General features: G+C 39.5%; 1 protein-coding gene across 3 annotated transcripts in view; it reads right to left on the bottom strand.

Moving 5' to 3' along the window:
* Positions 1-17,275, bottom strand: part of NELL2 (neural EGFL like 2) — a 319,702-nt gene extending 302,427 nt beyond the window's left edge. The window contains exons 1-3 of one of the 3 annotated variants that reach the window (XM_077870366.1): positions 17,136-17,275; positions 16,412-16,497; positions 15,745-15,873 (exon numbers count right to left, since the gene is read on the bottom strand). In XM_077870366.1, coding sequence (XP_077726492.1) covers positions 15,745-15,873; positions 16,412-16,466 — 184 coding nt within the window. In that variant the 5' untranslated portion in view covers positions 16,467-16,497; positions 17,136-17,275. Of the gene's footprint in view, positions 1-15,744; positions 15,874-16,063; positions 16,174-16,411; positions 16,728-17,135 lie in introns of those variants that run through there. The other 2 variants (XM_077870365.1, XM_077870367.1) reach the window with 2 other exon arrangements.
* Positions 17,276-23,429: the final 6,154 nt, after the last annotated feature.

The raw sequence follows: 23,429 nt of genomic DNA, 5'->3' as shown, positions 1-23,429 counted from the left end.
TCATTTTCACTCTTTACCAGTTATTTTTTTTTTATTTACAGCTATAGCTATAGATAAAATTAAAGTATAGCTCCAAAGATAATAGTGCTTTCAAAACCAAAATGCAAAAAAGCTTAACAAGTCTATCTGGAGGAGGGAATAGTGGCTAATTAACATTTATCATAAGCCCCATTCCTCCTAGAGAGGGATGATGCACCATGTGCAAAATGGCCTATTTCAGTTTCAAATGCTGGCAGTACTCGGTGCCAGAGAGACCCAGTTCCAGAGCCAGCAGTACCCAGGTCTTTTCATGCATCACATCCTGACAGCTGAATCTGTTTGTGAGTCTTATGCCATATCTTGTTCTTCCTCAGTATCCACAATGCCACAAGGACAGATTTCGCCCTTCAAAAACATTTGATCTTTTGTTTGGAAGTACATTCCATTCTGCTTTAATTAAAAACAGGTGTCTCTGCAGTGAAAACTTAAAACATTTCTTTCACACTACTCATTGTCCTCTCTGATATTTGTACAGATTGATCTTGAATCCTCTCCAGTTAATCCACTAAAATATAAATGTATTCACTGACTAATGATCATCAATATCAACGGAGCATTTGATTTACTCTCCCCCCCCCCTTTTTTTTAATGGAAAGCCTTTTACCTGAAATTCTCTATTTCAATTTAATGATTTGAAGTTTCCCTTCTGTGGAGTCCTATGTCAACATACAAAATTGAAAAAAAAAAAAAAAGGCAAAAATTCTATTTTCTTCACCTACTGCTATAAAGGTAGTGTGGAAAGAAAATGATCCTCCAATATCTTCCAGTAGTACATATTTGTTGCACTGTTATATAACTTCAGAAAGTCTAAAACGAGGTAGTTCTTCATTTGTACCTCTAGTCTATATTTTCCCATGAGAGCAGAGCTTTGTTAGACACAGATGGCTACCGTTTAAACATTCCCTCCAGTTTTTTCATAAGGCGGCTAAGATCATATTTACCTAAAACCCTGAGCTTTTTTGTCCGATGCCTGTGTAATTAACATCAGTTCTGGAAAGTTTTAGAAATAAGACTGAGCCTGCAAATTTCCACAGCCTGTCTGGCCTTTTCCCAACTTCGCCCTCTGACTTTACTAATTTGCTGACCAAAATAACAAAAAGTAATCATCCATTAAATAGGTGGGTTCTCCCCACTTAATAGTTTCCTGCCTGGTCAATGATTCACAGAGTGAACACTCATTTTTTTTCCATTAGTCTCTGAAACACGTTCTAATTTGGAAGTGTGTTATCAAAGAACAATTTAAATTATACTATTTTCACTGTAAATGCAACCAATTATTAAAAATTGGACCCACAGCAGCAAAGGGATGAAAATGTACTATGAGATGCTTTGTTGTAGAGAGGCATTTATGATAAGGATAATGAAATTTTCATAGCGACTTTTAAAAAATTGACCTCTGCAAAGAGTCTTACTGTCTTCAAGGTGAGTGGCAATAAATACACATCCATTCTCTGTTCTTTACTTTCCTTTTACAGGGCTGACTTCTTGCAAATTCCCATACTACAGCTTCCCATTCCAACTCAAGTTCTTATACCCAATTCATTTAAACTTCAAATAACTCTTCACTTCAACCCATAACATAGTAATCTTACAAAAAGTATGACCTAAAACACTGTCTTGTCTCTTCAGGATTATTGTTTACTACAGAAACTAGTGATGAAACTTCAGGAAGAACTTGGTAAGGGATATGGTAAATGGTGATCCAGATTTGAGTTAGAAATGTTAAAAGTTCGATTAAAGTGAGTTCCACTTTCTGACCTCTGAAGTTTAAGTTAAAGGAATGGGGTAGTCATTTCTGCGTGTTTTCTTTCAGAACAATAATGAAACATTAAGTGTACTAAGACCCCAAATAAGCCCAAGTTTGGATTCTTTCAACTCAAACTTGGATTCAATGACCCTTTCTTTTCAGACACTTTAAAGCATTTCTCTCCTTTATTTGGATATGTTTCTTCTCCTATTCTGACAAGTCCCTCCCTCTGTTTTCATTTGAAAGGCAAAAACATAAAGCCTAGAGTCACAGTATTTCTCTAAGATGTTTGAATTAAATTATCTATTAAGTATCCTATATAAATTCACTCTGAACATCAGGGGATAGAAAGTATTAACAAAGGCAATAACACTAATACTTACATTTCAACAGAACTTTTGAAAATCAGCCTCTGAAGGAAGAACAAACGTATGAATGATAGTATCATAAAATAAGCTCTCTCTCTGGAGTACTCAGACACTTTAAATGAATCTATATTTATAGTATAATTAGCAATTTGATGAAATATAGTAAGGATACACAAAAGCACATCCGTGAGCAACATGTCCTCCTCCAAAGTTGACACGTTCTCAGGAAACATCCAAGTTCAACATCCAGGTTCCAAGAACACTGCATCTCATTGGTAGCACAGGCCAATCAGTTTTACGGACCTTTTTAATTTTCTTTTTAACAACCTGTCAGTCTCCAGAAAGAGCTCTGCTCAGTTACAAGTATATGTCAACACACACAACTCATAGTGAGCATGTTCAGCCACCAATTACTGCTGGAAATTCAAATAAGTTCTAAAAATATAGGTTATGTTCTGTTCTGAAATACTTAATCTATCTGGCACTTTTTCTGGGACATTTAATGGTCCATCAGTACAACGTGTAAGACTGTAAGAGCACAGAATTAGACATAGTGCTTGCCTAGGGGATTCTCCACTTAAATAGACAAGCAACATAGATTAAACACTAAAACACCAGTGTGTGGAAGAAATAAAGTGGATCACTACCATTAAGAGTGAATGTTTATAAAACAGACAGACAATGCATAGCATAGAGGGAAATGACAGGCTATCTCTCACTACAAACCTTGACAAGAGCAGTAGAAGAACCAAGATCATTTTTTAAAAGATAGCTATTTTGAAGAGAGCATTAAGGATTCTCAGATAGATGAAAAGGAAGATGCTCTGGACATCAGAGGTTACAATAAAAAGAATAATTAAAAGGGAAAAGAGAATAATTTAATCTCAGTTGAAACTAAAGTGACCTTAGAAAGCATTTAGCCTAATTCCCACTCCCACCCCTTTGAAACATTTTCTCTGAAATAGGTCATTTAATCTCCATTTGAATATTATTAGAAGTATGTTTATTGGATGGATGGATGGATGGATGGATGGATGAATGAATGGAAGGATGGATGATTTTAATGACTGAAACAGGTGATTTATCTATTTGACCAAATATATCTATTTGACGGAATATATCCAAAGTATTATTTCAACATATAATCAACATAAAGTATTGATATTTTACTCTCTTTTTTTAGACTGTCTTAAGGAGCTTGTATGTATTTTTATACTTACATTGCATTCTCAGTTTGTACTAGGTACATTTTAAGTACTCAGCAGCCATACGTGGCTAGTAGCTACTATATTTAATAGGACAGCTCAGTTCTAGAAAATGGTTCACAAACTTGGTTGAACATTAGAATCACAGGAAACTTTTTTCAAATATAGATTTCTAGGATTCACCCTCAGAGATATGGATTCACTTAGTTTAGGAAGGCTAGGGAGCCCCTTTTCAACCTAGTCAATAAACCCATTGATCATCAAGCTGACATTTGGGAATCACTGCTCTAAAACAACGTGAAATAAATCTAAGTCCTCTTATACATGCTGCCCTTCTAATACGTAAAAAATAATAATTAAAAAATCACGTCTCCACTATCTTTTATTCTCCAGGCTAAAAATTCCAAATTCCAAGCTCTTTCAACCATTCCCCATCTGACATGGTTTCCAAACTTTCAACTCCCTAGTTGCTTTCCTCTGGATGTACTCCAGTTTGGTTTATTTGCAGTAGTGGAGAAGTACTACAGCATAGATAATCCAAATTAATCCTTATTTGCCTTTGAAATGTTTCTCAGTACTTTTATATGAATATGAGCATCCCTGCTAAGTGTTGAATTCACAATACTTCAAACTAAAACTGTAAACTCTCACTGTCAACAAGCATTCAGGATGTCCAGGTTCCTTAACATGCCTGTATTTCCTCTGTGCCACACTCCATCTTGGGATGGAGAAGAGCCCTCTCAGTATGATTCAGAGCACTAAGTTCAGCAGAACCACCATTTTTCCATGCCTCTCAATCCTCTTACCTTTTCCCATTACTAGAGATGAAAGTAGTAGGTGTTTTGATTTAGAAGAAGAGCTCTTTCGCCTGTTTTAAAATTACATAAATATAAAACATAATAATGTCACCAAAAAAAAATCAGATTTGCCATGAATAATTGGACTCAATTCAATGCCAGAAATATTCACTTACTGATGGCTGGCTGAGCACACTACGTGTGCCACCATGAGAGTCAGGATGCTACAAGAAGAAATAAGGCAAAGTCCCAAGCCTTAAAGAGATCACAAACTAGTCAGCCAAGTATATCCATGTGACAAATTGTTATGGAGTTTATACTATATGCTAGACACCCGGGTTACATATCAGTGAATAAAACATTCTGAAATCTCCATCTTGGGACACCTGGGTGGCTCAGCAGTTGAGTGTCTGCCTTCAGCTCAGGGCGTGATCCCAGGATCTGGGATCGAGTCCCACACCAGGCTCCCTGCAAGGAGCCTGCTTCTCTCTCTGCCTGTGTCTCCGCCTCTCTCGGTGTCTCTCTCATGAATAAATAAATAAATCTTTTTAAAAATCCCTATCTTAATGGAAATTATTTTCTAGCAGGGGAGACAGATGCTTAATAATTCAAATGATATATAAGTGAATTATATAGCATGTTAGGTGATAAATGTTATGGAAACTAACAGATCAGAATAAGGGCTGTCAACAGTACTTGTGGGGTAGAGAACTAGCTGAAATTTTACTCAGTGGTGAGAATAGGCCCATTAAAAAATTGATATTTGAGAAAACATTTGAAGGAACGGGGAAAACACAGATATATATCTAGGGGGAGGAGAATTCCAGGCAAATAGCCAGTGCAAAGGTCCTGAGGCAGAAGAGTAACTGGTCTGACTGTGGAACAGCAAAGAAGCCAGTGCAGTTAAAGCAAAGTTCACAAAGATGAACAGATTATGCTGGAAAAGTAATGGGGTGGAGGGTGGAATTGTCCACACAGGTTTTTGTAGGGCATAATAAGCAGTTTATCTTTTGAGTGAAATAAAGAACCGCTGAATGGGGCAAAGCAGTGACATGGATATACACTGTGTTTTTAAAAGATTACGCGGTACCTATGCTGAGAATACAGTATAGAGGAGCAAGAGTTAAGCAGGAAGACCATATAAAAGGCTACTGCAGTGATCCGGCTGAAAGACAGTGACAGCAGCAAGGAAAAGACAAGTGGTCAGCCTTTCTATGCTTAAAAAAATGCTACAGTATAGTGAGGTGGCTGTTTTCATACAGGACACTAAGAGAACATAGAGGAAGAAACAATAATTTCACCACAGGAAGAATTTGTAGCCAAAGTGACAGCTTAGCTGAGTCCAGAATAATATGTCAAAGTTCACCAGGAAATAAAAAAAAAAAAATCAAGAACCAGAAAAGGAACTGAGATGGAGATGGCGCTGGCCAGAACAAACACAGGGCATGATCCTTTCCTTGGGGAATGTATAGTCTCAATGAGGAGACAAGAAGGTAAGTCACTGAAGATCAGAATCTTAGGTGCCACTGGGATAAAAATGTGGCATAGGGACATGGGACTGCAGAAATAACCAATATATGCCAACAAGATATTTAAGAGAAGAAGCCAAGGAAGCACCCAGAAATGTAGGGAAAGTGATCCTAATTCACAAAGGATCCACAGGACCATCCCAACCATTCTGTCAACATTATACTGGCCCCTACACCACTATTCAAGACTCCCTGAAATGTTATATCTGCCATCACCAGTTTTCACCTCCAGTTCCTACCAACAGTTCAAACTGGTATCTTGCCAAGGAAGGCCAAGTGTACCCTAACCAGAGCCAAGTAAAGCAATTGTATCATTTGTTTCTCAGAACTACTAACACTTCTTCCTATGACTCAAAAACTAAGCTAAACTTTTAATATACTTAGAAAGTAATGTGTGGGGCAGCCCGGGTGGCTCAGCAGTTTAATGCCACTTTGGCCCAGGGTGTAATCCTGGAGACCCGGGATCGAATCCCACGTCGGGCTCATGGAGCTTGCTTCTCCCTCTGCTGTGTCTCTGCCTCTCTCTCTCTCTCTCTCATAAATAAATAAAATCTTTAAAAAAAGAAAAAAGAGAAAAGAAAGTAATGAGTGTTTGGGTGTCTACAGAGGAGCTATGCTATCAATCTTTTGTTGGTTTTCTCTATTGGCCCCTCACTTTTGAACAGTGATATAATAGGGCAAAATTTTACTCCTTCCCCTCCAAATTTGCCATTTATTCTCATCCCTCCCTGTATACTCTCTTGCACTCAGTAAAGCCAAAACAGCAAAACTACAACAAAAGATGCTTCAGGGCCAGTTTCTCCTCCACTCCAGTTGACCTTCCACCTGTCCTGCCTGCCTCATGTGAAAGTCACTTCACCTTAGCTCACTCATTTCCAGCATTTCTACCTGGAAGCCCTTAAGAAAAAAAAAATCCAAGGAGCATGACCTGCCACTAAGCTAATTACAAAATAAATATATATATTTTTTTATTTTATATAAAATATAAGTATTTTATACATATATTTATTTAACATATATTAAATGTTCGGTAAATGTCAGGCAGTTTCATTCATTTAATCTACTCATCAGCTTTAAGAAGTAGTAATATTTTTACCTCAGAGATCAGTTAAGTAACAAGATCAAGTTCACACAACCAGTGAACAAATTCCAATCCAACATGTCCAGCTCTGGAGCCCATAGACCTAACTAATACTGCATATCACAATGAACTTAGAATTACCTCCACCATGTCTTCCCTATATCCATGCCAGTAGAGTGTGACCTTTCAGAGCAATAGTTTCCTGTCCTCATTCCAAAACTTCCCTTTGCAGGAAAATACATGTGGTTGCCTAAGTTCCCTTATCCTTTCCCCAGCATGAAGAATGTCAGCAGAGGTGCCATCAAGAACAACTCAGAAAACACCCGTCCAAGTGCCCAGTGGCTGGCAGCAGGCCAAAGGGAAAGGAAAGAGTCATGCTCCGCTTTTCTTCCCACCTGTTCCCTCCCTAGTTCTTTTCAATTACAGTGGCCCATATCTGAGTTTCAACAAATGAGTTTATTGGTGAGACAGAAGACATCATAACAAAAAACATCTATTAATAAACTGTTTGCTTACAAAATGAGTTTGCACATACACCTACCTCTTCAATGTCAATGCTAACCGAAATCTAGCTGGCAAAAGATGAAAATTTTCATGAGGTTGATAAGAAAAATGCTCAAATGACACACAAAGGTACTAACTTATGACAGTGTGACACGGGTAGCTACATTTCAAAAATGAAAAATAAAAATTGTACCATTATGACAAGTATCTCGAGATATAATAGTTTTGTGTTAAAAGGGTAAAGAGAATGTCCTCACATGTTTTATAAAGACAAATACACACACACACATAAAATCAACACCTGATTTTACTCTACTTGTTCTTATAATTAACTAATAGTTAAATGATCACCTACACTTCGTCATATATACACTAAGACATATAATTTTCATAGTGTTTAGCTTCATTTTTTAAGATAAAGTCCTAAATTTTCTTTTTCACTATTTACAACTAAATTTCAGTTCCTGTTTTACCTCCTGTATTAAGTTATGTAAACATTTCCTTCCTCCATTATACTGTGTGCCCCATCCTCATACACAGAAGTGCTGCAATAAAAAAATTTTAATTGAACTGAAGTAAAATCAATGGGAGCCATATCACACTGTAGGGCCTGACTAATACCTAAGTTATCAGTTAGAAGATGTAAAATCATGGAGAGATAATAAGAACAAGAAAGAGGCTAAATATCTGCAAGATGGGGGTCCAACATGAGGATAAGGAACCAGTGGGAGATGAAATAAAGCCAAAGAAAGATAGAGGCTCTTCACTTTAGCTGGTATCTGGGTGTACCTCAGCCATGACATTCAAAGTCATCCACTTGTCAGAGCCTGTCAAGATTGCTCCAACTCTTCCCAAACGAAACCTAGTTGACATCCCACAGAGATCCCTGGCACTTTTGAGATGAGACTTCTGGTTATGCTTGCCTCTGCCCACAAGTATGATTACCACACTTGGTGGATGCCAAACACCACCATCCACTCGGTGGATGCCAAACACCATGCAACACCATTCTACTTTTAAAATATTCATGCTAATTTTCCTCCTCCACCTCTGTGCTAGCCTTTGGGGGAGGAAGGGTATATTTTTTGAAAAATAAATACAATCAAAAAGCCCAACATTTGATTTTGTTCTGTTTGCTCTCTGAATGATGTCATAGCCAAATGATGGAAAGAATTTCTTAAAGATTCGGCATGTAGTATGAAGATTCTGACTTTACACTTCAACTATTTTGTCACAAATGCCTAACATAAGTTTAACTGGTTAGTTCAAGTTTCCAACAACCCCACAAATACACTGTCATGCATAGTTGAGACAGTTCAAAAGAAAGTTTAATTCAGTTACAAAATAAAATGGATGCTAATGCTTAACATATATATGTTTCCTATGGCTGCTGTAACATCACTTTAATGGCTGAATCAACAAATTTATTATCTCACAGTTCTGGAGGCCAGAAATCCAAAATGAATTTCACTAAGCTAAAATCAAGGTGTTTTCAGGGCTGTGTTTCTCCTGGAGGTTCTAGGGGGAAGACCCATTTTCTTCCTTTTTATGGCTTCTATGGGCTGCCCACTTTCCTTGGCTCATGACCACCTTCCAACTTCAAAGTCAGCAATGGCCAATGACTAATCAGGTCTTTCTCCTGATGCATCACATCAACACTGGTGCTTCTACCTCCCTCTTCCATATTTAAGGTATCCTTATGATTACACGGGACCCATTCATATAACCCAGGATAATCTCCATATTTTAAAATCTGCTGATTAGCAACCTTAATTACATCTGCAACCTTTATTTCCCCCCACCCCCATACCAAGTGACATAATATATTTACAAGTTCTGAGGAGTTAGTATATGGGTGGTTGGGAGATCATTATTCAGCCTACCACAGCTTGTCTTTCACACCCAAAGATTCATATCCAGCCCACATGGAAAGTACATTCACTCTATCCAAAAGTCTCAGTAGAATATCAGCTCATGGTTTAAAATCGGGTCTCAATCTTAGCAATTCAAAAGTCCCAAATGCCATTGTCTAAATGAGGCTTTGGGTACAATCCATCCTGAGGCACACAATTCCTCTCCATCTGTGAACCTGTGAAACTCAAGACACAAGATATCTGCTCCCAAAATATGATGGTACAATGGACATGGGATAACAAGTATAGACATTCCCATTCAAAAAGAAAGAAAAAGGAAGTTAAAAAAAAAAAGTAGACATCAGACCTGTGCAAATGTGAAATCCAGCTAAGCAAACTGCATTTGATTTCGAAGTCTGGGAATCATCCTCTGTGGCTCTTGGATCCACGCTTTAGGATCTCAGCTCTGTCTTCTGGGCTCTCAGTTCTGTCCTATTTGTTCAACCTTGTTTTTTCACGAAAGGTGATACATGTTTGCAGCTAAGTAGATTAATCAGCTTGTTTCTTGCTTATAGAACTGCTGGGATCCAACAACCTTCTTTCATTACATCCTCTCACTTCCATCTTCATGCCCAGCCAGATGTATTTTTGATGGTATAATATTCTCAAGAACCACATAGGTCTCCCATATGTATCATGGTGGTTTACTCCATTAGAGAAGAGGCTCCTCCACAGGTATTTCCTGGATAAACCTATCTCTTTAACTGGCTTCTGCTGAGATGTTTGAGGGAACCCATGAGTTCCATGTTTGATTTCTTCAAAATGCCCTTTATGTGACTGAATCCTCTGACCTTACTTCTAAGGCCCTCCCAAAAGGTTTTCCAGCCACACCATTGGCTTTATTTCCAGAGCAGGCACTCCAGGTAGTGAATCTCCGAATTTAGCATCCTTTGCAATATGGGAGGCTGAGAATTTCTCAAATATCAAATTCTGAGTTCATTTTTGCATAATAGCTCTTTCTTCAAACCACCTCTCTCCTCTCACTTCGTACTAGAAGCAGCAGCAAGAAAAACCCAGGCTGCACCTTCAACGCTCTGCACACAACTCACCTTGACTAAATACCTCAGCCCATGTTTATCAGCTTTACTTGCCACATAACTTCAGGATGCAATTTAGCTGAGTTTTAGCCACAGCATGGCAAGGATCCCCCTGCCTCAGGTTTGCAATAGCAAACGGATTTTTATCTCAGCCCTCACTGGCAGTGTCTTTAATGTCTGCATTTTTACCAATAGTCTGTTTGTGACAATTTAGGTGTTCTCCAAGGTGATTTAAGTTTTCTCTACCATACTCTTCATTTTCTTCTGAGTCCTCATGAGTAGAATTGCCATCATCCATATATCTCAGTCTATTCAAGGCAATCTGGGCTTTTTTTAGCATGCTTTTCAAAACTCTTTCAGTCTATACCTATTTCCCAATTCCAGAGCCACTTCCACATTCTTAGGTGTTTCTTACAGCAGCCCCCCACTTCCATGTATTAGTTCCCTTTGGCTGCTCTAGCAAATCACCACAAACTTCATGGCTTAAGTCAAAACAATTTATTATCTCACAGTTCTGGAGGTCTGGATTTTAACCCAGTTCTGAGTTAAAATCAAGTGTCAGCAGTGCTGGACACTCTAAGGGAAAATCCATTTTCTTGCTTTTTTTGCCTTCTCAAGACTGCCCATATTCCTTGGCTACTTTTATCTTCAAAGCCAGCAGCAGCAGGTCTAGTCATTCTCTCATTGCATCAGTAACCACTGACCCTTCTAACCTCTCTCTTCCAGATCTAAAGGACGTGGCCTGCCCATATAATCCAGAATAGTTTTCTTACCTGAAAGTCAGTTGATTAACAACCTTAATTTTATGTACAATCTTAATTCCCCTCTGACACAAAACATAACGTAACCTCAGGTTCCTAGGATTAGGACAAGAACATCTTTGAGGACCATTTTCTGCCTACCACAATGCATTTTTGTATAATGATAAATTTTCAATTCTCCTCCATTAAAATGGCCTACCATGTAAAATGGCCTACCTTGCTCTGCTCATTCATGTCATTTCATATCACAACCCTGTTTCCACTGCTCTGAATTTCTTGCATTTGCACAACAATCATTGCTAGCTCAGGATCTTTGCTCATGCTGTTTCCTTAGTCTCTGTGATTCTCCCTCTTTGTATCCCCGTGGCCTCTCTTCTCCAGATTCTCTTACTATGTCCTTCAGCTTTCAGCTTAAATGACTCTTCCTCAAAGACAGTCTCCTTGACCCTATGATCTCCTAAATTAGAGTACAGATTCACATTGCACTCTTAGTTTTTCCTCATAGCATTTATCTTACTGGTGATTAAGTTATTATCTGTGCAATTGTTTGTTTAATGACTATTTTAAGACACTCTGAAAGTAAAATTCTAACTTATGTCTTTGCTTTCTGCTAGCAGAATAGGATTGCACAACAAAAATCTATTGAAATGAATGAACATGTCTCCTTTAATCATCATAAGAATATTAATTGTATGATTGAGGGTACTCAAGTTCAGAGAAATTGAGTCACTTCACCATAGTAAAACATCTACTGAGATTCCATTTGGGTCTATCTGGTTTCTAAGTCCATCTCCTTGTCACTGTGTTATTCTATTCTGTTGGGGTACCAATGACCTTGTCCCTAAGTCTGTGGATGTTCACTGGTCATCATATTGACAAATACTCATTGCAACCTAACCTCACTTTCCTTAATGCAATTACTTTTACCTACTAAAGTCAATAGCCCACCACCAAATGCCCAATTTCAGTCCTGTTTTTAAATACTGATGTAAGAGTAGACTTGTGGACATTTTTTTTTCCTCTTAAAATCTTTTTCTTTTTAAGATTTTATTTATTTGAGAGAGAGAGGGAAAAAAAGACAGTGAGTCGGGGAGGGCAGGAGCGGGAGAGATTGACTCCCAAGCAGACTCCCTGCTGAGCACACAGCCATCATGGGCTCCATCTCAGGACCTATAAGATCTTGACCTGAGCCGAAATCACCAGTTAACCCAGTGAGTCACTCAGGGACCTCTTCCTTTAAAATCTTTAAATTTTAAGGTTTCTAAAAAAGAACTACCAAACTTATTTTCAAATTACCAACTCAGGAAAAAAATATGCTTTGATTTTATCTACTACTCTTGTGGGGATTAATGGCATTATAAAATCTGTGAATACCTTAGAAGAAATTTTATTAAACCAACAGATGAAACTATCAGCTTTGGGAACCTGGCCAGACAAATTGTTAAAATCAAAGATCTAAAAATCCTGCTAACGTTGCTAGAAAGTCCTGGAACTGTACTTCATATGTGTTTATTCTTGGTCTCTCATGTACAGAGAAGAAAGAATATTATTATGAACATTATCTTTACAAATACTTCCTAGATTTAAACAGGTAGACATAATTCTATTTATAATTGCACTACCACTTAAAATTTCAGACCTCTTTATGAGCTTTCATAGGTCTTTTTCATTGTCAGCATTCAGGCCTCTATTTTTTTTTTAAATGTAAGTGTATTTTTGTGGCTATGAGTCAGACTGCAGCTAGAAATACTTAGAAGAATTTGATGTAGATTCCAAACTGTTGCCTGGATACTTTTCCTTTTGAAAATGATTATAATTGGCACAGATAAAAAGCCACATTTATTAAGGGATGATCTAATTTAGCATCTTCTTACTTCAATTTCCAATGCAGCTACAAATCAAACTTCAACAACCACAAAACAATTTTAGTGATACCATGATAAAAACCAGGTATGACTTTGAAATATATTTCCATTTGCTTTCATTTTACATATATAATAAAATATCATTATTAAGTAATATATTCATATGGCAAAACAATTTACAAAAATTATTTATGGTTTAAAAAGTACTGAATTGAAAGCATCTTAAGTATCACTAAAGAGAATAATGAAGTAGCCAAGAGGAGAAATACTAAATGAGCAAAAATCACTGGGAAATCATATGCTGAGATTTCTTTATTTTCAAGCTAAGAAACAAAAGAAGATGGTTATACCACCACACAAGAAATTTAATGGTTCAAAATCCCTTCCATTTGTATAGAACATATCTGATAGCACAAAGCAACTTATCTGATAGGTTTATATGAAATCTGAGAGCATCTCACAGGTTTTGTAATTTGTTACTATCCTACTATGACATTTTACACACTATACAAAAATATCTGCAGCACCCTCAATCCACCATAAATCAAATTCATAAAATCTTCAGTCTGAAAGCTTTGGTCTCTCTAAAACCCGTGGAATCCCCATGAAGCAGTAGGAGTCAGAACTGACTTTTTACCAATATTTTCTAATAGCAGAGAAAACACATTTCCAAGGTAACGCAGAACTACCAGGCAGAGCCAAATATCTACCTGTTGTCAATTGCATAATCTAAATCTTCAAATAAGAGAAGTTGTTAGAGCATCAATAAATCAGTAATAAATGCCTATTGAGAACACAGCAGGTAGCAGATACTTGCTGACTGACTGGCAATATGAAATAACATTCCTAATTTGACAGGAAATGAAATTTTACATCTTTAAATCTAGAAAACTATATTTATTAGGCATTCACTCTGTCTAAAGGTAGGTCTTGGTACCAACATGGACATAAAAACAATTCATCGATGTACACTGATATGTAGTTACAATGGACAGTTCATTTCCAACACGATTCCTACCTCGAAGAACTAGCAATTTAAATAAAAATGAAAACATTCCTTTAAAAAACTTAACCAGGAAAAGATATTTGTGCCTTGAGACTATTTCCTAGAAATCGTCTAATTGTCTAGCACGAGAACACAAAATGTACAGTCCTCAAGGTTTCTCGTTGTGACAGGTCAGATACTCTTCAGAGGAAATGAACATCACTAGTATAATTTAAAGGACCTTTGGAAATTTTAAAGGCACTTCAACACTACTTGTTTATTAGGAGCTTTGGCTTCTGTAAAGCTTTCCAGTTACTCAAATTAGCAGTCTGAAATAACTTTGCTTCCAGTTCACAGAGATTAAAAATCAGAGATTAAAAAAAAAGAAGAAGAAAATAAAAAAACAGAAGTTTAACCCTAATGACACCTCTATTTATTTCACTTTGTGAATTTTGCTGACAGTCTCGTCTTATTTCATTTATTAGATTCGGTCATTGTTTTTAAAGGATTCAATATCCAGGCTGTGCATCCTTTCCCCCCAAAAAAGACCTTTAAGTAAATAAAATATTTTCACAAATAGTTGTCACAATAAAAACATTTACTGGGCTCACCATAATTAACCCAAAAAACCACATTTTAATTTTTTATAAGAGTAAACTTGTTTCAAATAAATGCAACACATGTCTATTTCCTCCTTTTCCCATTGTATAAGCTTTAGTGTTACTGTCCATGGTGACACATACTGGTTATGGCAGGTAACAGCACCACTACAGAGACATTCAAGTTTTATTTTATGCCTAGTTCTTGGTCGCAGACTTGCTGAAGCGGTTTTATTTTGCATATCCAACTCTTTAGTAATTATGAATTGCACTTCTCTTGAAGCCATGGCACCAAAATCACAAAGGAAAAATCTAGGTGGCTGGAGAGGAGGTGCTCCAGTCAGTCCATCAGATATGTTAAACCAAACTTCCTTTCTCTTTTGCATTCATCTATACTTCACCATATGTAAAACGAATCTTTCTGTGTGTGTTTAGCTACCTTTTAGAATCTCATATTCTATCTTTCCGCAAATCAAACAGTATTCAAAGACTTTGGTAGATCAAAAGTGATGGCTTGATGCATTGGAATTTGCTTCTGACCACACACTTAAATATAAATTAAAATGTAGACTTTGTGCATAGCCAACATTCAGTGACTTCAATTAAAAAAAAAAAAAAAAGGTTCTATGATATTAAGCGTCGGGTAACGGGGATACAAAATATACCTTTGAATTAAAATGTATTTGAAAGATGTTCAAGATGATATTTAAGAGGATATTATTCTCTTTCTCTTGACATTGATAAAGTAGGATCATGATCTTTCCATGGGGAGTCGTTTCAAATCTAATATGTTTGGGATACACAGCAGACAAAACTACTGAGGACTTACTCGTTTGTCCAGAAAGCTAATAATCTACATAAAGAAATTCCTCCCCACCAGGCACCGCTGTACCTGAAACTTTCAGAGAGCGGTGTCTTAACTAAGATTAAGCTATCCTATTTCCTACCTAAATCAATTTCACCCAAATGAGGCGTTTGTGCTATAATTCATTGTTCCCCAGACTCTCAAAATCAACCATCTGCCATCGGAGTTTCTGTACAGTAATTAAGGAACTATCCATTAGAACTGGCGAGAGTGCAAAGTAAGGAGGAGGGGGCGGGAGGGGAGGAAAACCCAAACCCCTTAAAAAGAGATGGAAGGGGTGTGTGTGTGTGTGTGTGTGTGCGTGTGTGTCACGGTAACCCCGCTACGTCTCAGCTCCATCCAGAGGCACCGCCATCCGTAGGCATCAGAGAAGTTAGGAGCAGCTGAGGCCAACTCCCCCGGGGTTACCCCAACTGAAACCGCGCCGGGCACTGGGCACGCGCTCCTACCTTGAAAGAGAAAGGCTTTCGTCCCATTATGCAGCCCAGGGACCTGGCGCACTCCGGTCGTGGACTCCCCAAGTCCCAACTCTGTGAAGACGTCGATCTGCAGGGAGGGGTCCACACCGAGCCCCCAGACTGGGGGGAGGGTGGCGGGGGAGGGGAGGGGAGGGTGCATGGAGGGGAGCGGAGGGGGGGTGGAAAGAAAGGAAAAGCTGCATCAAAATCCATGCCTCTTCCTCCAGGGCAGCGAAGAACGGCGTCGCGGGGACAGTGCTGGGGACCGACGAGGGGAGGCGACTCCCTCCTGCACGGCGCACAGCCTTACCTGAGATCAGCAGCCAGGCTTTAAATAGCGGAGCACCCAGTCCCATTTCCGTGACCTACTTTAAGCCCCTCTCGGGGCAAAGTTCCCCCCACCCACCCCCTCCTCGGCTCTCGGCCCTCGGAGCCTGGACTAGGGGTGTGACCCGCCCTGGCGTCTCCAAGGCGCGCGCAGAAAAACCCCGATCCCAATCCTCCCGCCACTCCAAGCTTCCCACTCCAGACCTACTTCGGGGCGAGGGGAAAGCTAGGGCTTCCCCAACCGGCTCCGGGGGCCCCGAGGCAGGGGGTGGGGTGGGTGGGGGGTGAGGGAGCATCCCCCTTCCCGCGCCCCCAGCTCTGGGCCACTCACCTGCTCCGAGACCGAAGATCAAACAGAAGGTTCTCAGCAAGACCCGAGGCTCCATGGTGTGGATCTGCTCAGTCCATCGTCTCCCTCTTTAAAAATAAAACATTAAAAAAAAAAAAAAAAAAAAAGATCGAAGAGGTTCTCGGAATCAAGCGGGAAAATAACGTCCGTGGCTCCGGCCGCTGCCTCGCATTTACTGATTAGTAGGATGAATACGACTTGGTTGCCTAAGAAAAAAAGGGGAGGCCCCCCCAGGCACGTGAAGAACTTGGAGCCTCCAATGCGCACATCGTTCCCGCACGCAGAGCCCAGGCGCCAGCGCAGGGAGGGGGTGGTGGGGGCAGAGGGAGGGGTCGGCTCGCTCGGGGGCTGCTCCGCCGGGGGATTGGCTCCGGAGCTGAAGAAAAGCCGCCGAAGGCACGCACACCCCCGCCCGGGGGAAGGGAGGCGGTGGGGCGGGGGTGGGGCGGGGGTGGGGCGGGGGTGGGGCGGCCCCCGCAGCCGCGCGAACCTGTTGTAAAGGCAGAGACAATGGAGAGAGCGGCGGAGGCGCGGGGGAGAGCGCGCTGCCCGGCGCGGGAGGGGCAGTCCCGGGGAGGCGGGGAGGGGCGGGGGGGGGGCGAGGCCCGCACCCCCGGGCCTCCCCAGCCGGGGCTCCCGGGGGCTCCGAGCCCCGGAGCTGCTGCAGCCGCGCCCTCCCCTCCCCCCTCCCCGCTCCCCCGCTGACCTGGGCTGCGCCAGCCTCCTCTCGGGATCGAGGGCTGTAAAATCGAGGTGCTAAGTTGGCGGGCGCTCTCCGCTCTCGCCCCTCGATTTCGGGCGCGTGTCTTGAAAGACAGACGGAGAGAGAAAGGACCACCCAGGTGCAGACGGAGAGGCCAGGAGCTGCGCTCGCCCGCCCTTTAGGCGAAGGAGGGAAGCCGGGGGGACTGCAAGGGGAACTCCCTCCAAGGGGCAAGAGGAGGAGGGCTGCAAGGCGAGCCGGACTCTGGAGGTGCGGCTGGAGCGAGTGGAGACTAGCGGAGGCCGGTGGCGAGCCCGGGGAGCCCCGGCAGCCCCAGGGGAGAGGCTCCCGGCCCGGGGCGGGGCGCTGGAGAGCTTTGCTCGCGGAGCGCGCACGGGGAACTTCTCCTGGAACTGCTGGACAGCTCCGGGACCTCGCGCGCCCCCTGCCAAAGGACGCGGAGAACCGGGCTCTGGCTCGCCGGGACGAGCACGCGGCAGGAGACAAGGGCACCAGGGCCAGCAGGCTTACCCTCACCGAGAAGGAGAGACAGATGATGGGTAGGTAGATAAATGGATGGATGGATGGATGCATGGATGCATGGATGCAGGGATGCAGGGATGGATGGATGAGGATGCATGGAGGATGGATGGATGGATGGATGGATGGATGGATGGATGAGGATGCATGGAGGATGGATGGATGGATGGATGGATGGATGGATGGATGGATGGATGGATAAGAGAAAGAGAAGGAGCAAGAGGAGAGAAGTAAGAAGGCAGAGCCTGGACAAGAGAGAAGAGCCACCCCACTGTTGACCACACTCAAGCATGCTCTACGCACCCTTCTCACCTAGGCGCTGGGACCACAACAGTGAGGACATTTGAGATCTAATTCTCAACCGGCAAAAGTATACTTCAGCTCATTTGCACATAATATTTTTCAACATAGCCTTAAAATTTTGAGATAAATTTTGAATAATGACATTCAATGCCCATACAGAAAGGAGTTTCAAAAGTGATTAAAATGTTAATTGCCCCAAAGACCAATCGAGTTTCTTAAGTTTCCATCCAAACAAGTAGATTCTGAATTCTCTAACAGGACCCTACATAGCTAGTTATCAAAAATGGAGTCTGAGTCTCCAGCAGAGAAATATGTACTATATTATACCATAAGGGGAAAAGGGGGACATTTTTAGCTCTACCACTGGAATTTTTAGGGGAAAAAATCAGAATCTGGAAACTTTTTTCAGTTTAATTATTAATTATCTCTCTTTATCAAATTTTTTCCACTTTACTTGGAATTTTATAAACTTTGAGAAAGAAATAAGCCCGGGTGGCTCAGCGGTTTAGCGCCGCCTTCAGCCCAGGGCCTGATCCTGGAGGATCGAGTCCCGTGTTGGGCTCCCTGCGTGGAGCCTGCTTCTCCCTCTGTCTGGGTCTCTGCCTCTCTCTATGTCCAAGAAATAAATAAAATCTTAAAAAAAAAAAGAAAGAAAGAAGCCAGTACTTGATGAAGTATTGTGTTATGAAATTTCCTAAATTTTCAGAACAAAATAAAATTAATCTAATTGAACCGAATTAATTAATTCGAAGGAAATTAGCCATCAAGAAGTTAAAGATCTAAAAAAAAAAAAAAGAAGTTAAAGATCTTTGTATAGCCATAATCCAAAATATTGGATTGCAATTAGTATCTACAAAAATTACATTAAATAATGGAATTATTTAAAATTCTACTGGAAGATAGAAATAAGAAGGAAAAGTAACTACACATGTATACACATATTTACATGAGAAGGTCTCCTAACCTACAGGTACTCAACCAAATCACAGAATCAGCATCTCTCTGGTGCTCACTTATTACATGATGAAAGCTGTAAGCTTGTCTCTAGTTCCCTCCCACATGCACTCATGCTCCCTCCATAAGAATGGTATTTTGTACCCAGAATTATTGCAGTTGAACCTGCCACTGTAATTATGTGACCTAATTAAAGTTATAGAAACCATTGAAATATCACTACAGACAGAGCGTGCTATTCCTATTCCAAAGTATAATGCTTTGGAAAACTGTAAGAAAGGGGAGTCATTGTATTAGCTAGGGCATGGTTATCAACCTGGGCAGAGGTCCCCGACTTCAGAGCTATGGACATTTTGAGGTTGGAAACTTCTTTGTTAGGACTATCCTGTGCCTTGTAGGATGATTAATAGCATCCTTGATTTCTACCCACTAAATGCCAGTATTTTTAATACTCCTTTTATCTACATGTCTCGTAACTATATCTTTTTTGTTTAGTTTCTTAAATTGATGCTCTAGGGAATACAATATATACAACTTTTCACCATCTATTCTAAAGTCTATATGCTACCGCTTCAGTTGGAATGTAGAACTTTACCAACATATTGGTCCCTTTATCCTCATCCCTTCATGTTGTAGTTGCCTTATATATTAAATCAGCGTACACTGAAACTTCCTTTACACAATGTTAAAATGTTTGCTTACAGTCACTGTGCTAGAAATAATAATGCCCTTTCCCACCCTCCAAAACTACATGTCCTAATGACTAGAACTTGTGAATATTATATTACATGGCAAAGAGACTTAAAGTTGAGGATGGAATTAAGACTTCTATTCAGGCAACCTTAAAATAGGGAGATTATCCTGGATTGTTTGGGTGTGGCCAATATAATTGCAAAGGTCCTTATTTGTGCAAGAGGGCAGCAGAAGAAAAGTTTACAGTAGTGGTAAAATGAGAAGAATTTGTTTTGCTGTTGCTGCCTATGAAGATGGAAGAATACAGAAGGGCTATGAGCCAAGGTATGTGGGTGGGCTGTCTTGAGAAGCTAGGAAGTACAAGAAAAAGGATTCCCCCCTACATCCTCCAGAAAGAAACAGGATCCTACCAATACCCTGATTTTAGCTCAGTGAGATCCATTTTAGACTTGTCAACTATAGAACTATAAAGTAATAAATTTGTGCTGTTTTAAACCACTAACTTTGTAGTATTTTTTTCAGCATTCACAGAAAACTTATGTAAACACAAACCACATAATGAAAATTTCAGTCAAAATGGAAAATTCTACTGACCCTGAGAGGATTTCCTTTTACCATTAACACATCACAAAGCCAAACAAAATCTTTAATAATTTTCTTACTCATAAGAAGAAAGAAAATTCTCAGATGCCATGAGAAAAAGGTAGCTAGAGATTGGCAGAGAAAGGAGTAGCCAGTGCAATGATTGGGAAAGTTTGGGATACAGGCTTTCAGACTCAATAGGGGCCCTAAGACAATGGGGTAGGATTTTAATATCCACACAAGAACTGGAAACAATGAATTATGGGAAAGCCAGAAGTGGTGAAGATTTTACTGGTCCCTCTGATAAAAATAGGAAGCTTCGAAGGATTATAGTGTATATAAAAAGTAACTTTAAAAATTTTGTACATTGGTCTAAAAAGTGACAGAAGTGCCTTCCAGCTGAACATGACCATGGGTGGAAAATAAAGTCATCTATAATAAATGTCAATTCTTAAGCCTTGCCACTTGCAGATACATAGTCCAAAATTACACTCACCGCTGGTGTAAGAATTCTACAGTCAGAAATTAGAATAAAAATTCCAGAGTCTCCTGAAGAAGGAAATGTAAAACTTCTATTAAGGAACCTTCCACATATAACCTCTAGCATATAAGAGGAAAATTTCTGATAAGGATAAAATCACAATACAATAACAACAACAACAACAACAACAACATTGAAACAAAGTACCATGAAAGGCAGGAGGCACACACACAGAAAAAGAACATTAGTATCTCACGAACTCAGAATATCATAAAAATGTGATAAAGCATAAAATAAGTGTTTTGAATGATTAAAAATTTTTGTAAAGGAATACAAAATATAATGAAAACAAAATTGTATGAGGAAAGATTAGGCAGATTTCAAAGAAAAAATAGAACTTCTGGAAATAAAAGTATATTTAAAAACTATATTTAAAAACCATTTGCTATAAAAGCAACAGATGAAATAGAACTGAAAATTAGTGAACAAAAAAAAAAAATCTGAGAACAAAAATCATGATCCCAGAATGTTATTGAGAATGTGGCAAGAATGATAAGAAGATGGAACACATGAAAAAAAACATGAATATTAGAATTAGAAGACCTAACACACAACTACTTAAAGATATGGATTAAGAGACTACACAGAATGGAATCAGACAATGTCATAGGAAATATTTAAGCAACAAGTCAAAAGCTTTCAAAAATTAAAGGATATAAGATTCTGATTCTGGGTAAGATAGAATAAATGCACCCCACCCCCTCTCTCCCTCTGAGAGCTATCGAATCTAGACAGAATGCATGGAGCATTTGAGGACTCTGATAATTAAATAGCAGCAGGCAAATTGAGAAAGACCAGACTTTGAAGTACTACTATACTGACAGTGAGTACTCTAAGAATAAACCCCACCAGAGTCAGACTGCCTCTTGGTGGTACACACATGAGATAAATCTGAATGTACTACGAAGTCTTTAAAACCACACACACACACACACACATACACACACAAACAAACAAACAAAAACCTAGTCAAAATTTGCATCCTAAATCCAATTGAGTCATTTATCTGCTTAAAAATGAATACATTCTCCATAGTAATTAACAAAACTATGAGTCTTATAATATTAAAATGTTCAGGATATAATCTGAAATTATTTGACATATGAAAAACCAGGGAAACTTAAACTTACATGAGAAAAATACAATCAACAAATACTGATGCCAAAATGAGAGACCTTGGAATTTGTATTTTTACACAGACATTGAAAGTGTTCCAAGAAAATAAGAACGAATACTCTTGAAACAAATGAGAAGACAGAAAGTGGCAGTGAATAGGTAAAAGCAGAGATTTTAGAACTGGAAAGCATAATAACTAAAAATTTAAAACTCATTAAAATGGGCTCAGTACTAGAGATGACAGAGGAAAGAGTGAGTTTGATAGAACAATTGAAATGATGCAATCTGAACAACAGAGGGAAAACATTTTTAATCAATATAGTAGCAGAAATATGTGAGACAAAACCAAAAGAAACTTATGTCTTCAGAATCCCAAGAGAAAAGAGTTCAGTCCAAAAAAAGTATTTCAAGAAATAATGGCTTAACACTTATCAACAAGAGCCAAACTATGGAGAGAGCCCGAATGTCCATCGACTGATGAATGGATAAAGAAGATGTGGTAAATAATATATATATATATATAACTCAGCCATCAAAAGAATGAAATTTTGCCATTTACAATGATGTGGATGGAGCTAGAATGTATTATGCTAAGTGAAATGAGTCAATCAGAGAAAGACAAATACCACATGATTTCACTCATTTGTGGAATTTAGGAACGAAAACAGATTGAACATATGGGAAGGAGGAAAAGAAAATAAATGGAGACAGGGAAACAAGCCATAGGGACTCCTAACAATAAAGAACCAACTGAGGGTTGATGGAAGGAGGTGTGTAGGGGATGGGCTAGATAGGTGATGGGGATTAGGAGGGCACTTGTTATGATGAACACTGGATGTTGTATATAAGTGATGAATCACTGAATTCTACTCTTGAAACCAATATTGTACTGTATGTTAACTAAAATTTAAATAAAAATTTCTAAAAAGAAAAAATGGCTTAAGGCACCTTGAATTTGTCAAAAGACATAAACTTAGGGTTTCAGGGAACTCCGTATATCCCAAAGAGGATAAAGTCAAAGAACCTATGACCAGCCATATCATAATCAAACTGCTGAAAACAATAAAAAAGAAAACTATCACAAAGAAAAAAAATACTGAGGGGATCCCTGGGTGGCGCAGCGGTTTGGCGCCTGCCTTTGGCCCAGGGCGTGGTCCTGGAGACCCGGGATGAATCCCACATCCGGCTCCCGGTGCATGGAGCCTGCTTCTCCCTCTGCCTATGTCTCTGCCTCTCTCTCTCTCTCTCTCTCTCTCTCTCTCTGACTATATAAATAAATAAAAATTAAAAAAATATATAAAAAAAATACTGAAAGCCAACTGGGAAAAATGACACTTTATTTATAGGGAAGCAACAATTTGAATGAATACAGACTTGTTATCAGAAACCACAGAGGCCAGATGGAGAAGAACAACATTTTTCAAAGTGCTCAAAGAATACTGTCATTCTGGAATTCTGTATCTGGTGAAAAGATCCTTTAGCAATAAAGATGGAGGAAAAATATTCTCCGATGAAGAAAATCTAAAAGAACTGGTTATCAGCAGGCCTACTTTGAAAGAACTGCTACA

This window comes from Canis aureus, chromosome 25, assembly GCF_053574225.1.
Source record: "Canis aureus isolate CA01 chromosome 25, VMU_Caureus_v.1.0, whole genome shotgun sequence".
NCBI classification, from domain to species: Eukaryota; Metazoa; Chordata; class Mammalia; order Carnivora; family Canidae; genus Canis; species Canis aureus.
The sequence above is the reverse complement of the archived record's forward strand: the minus strand, read 5'-3'. Positions and strand labels throughout refer to the sequence as shown.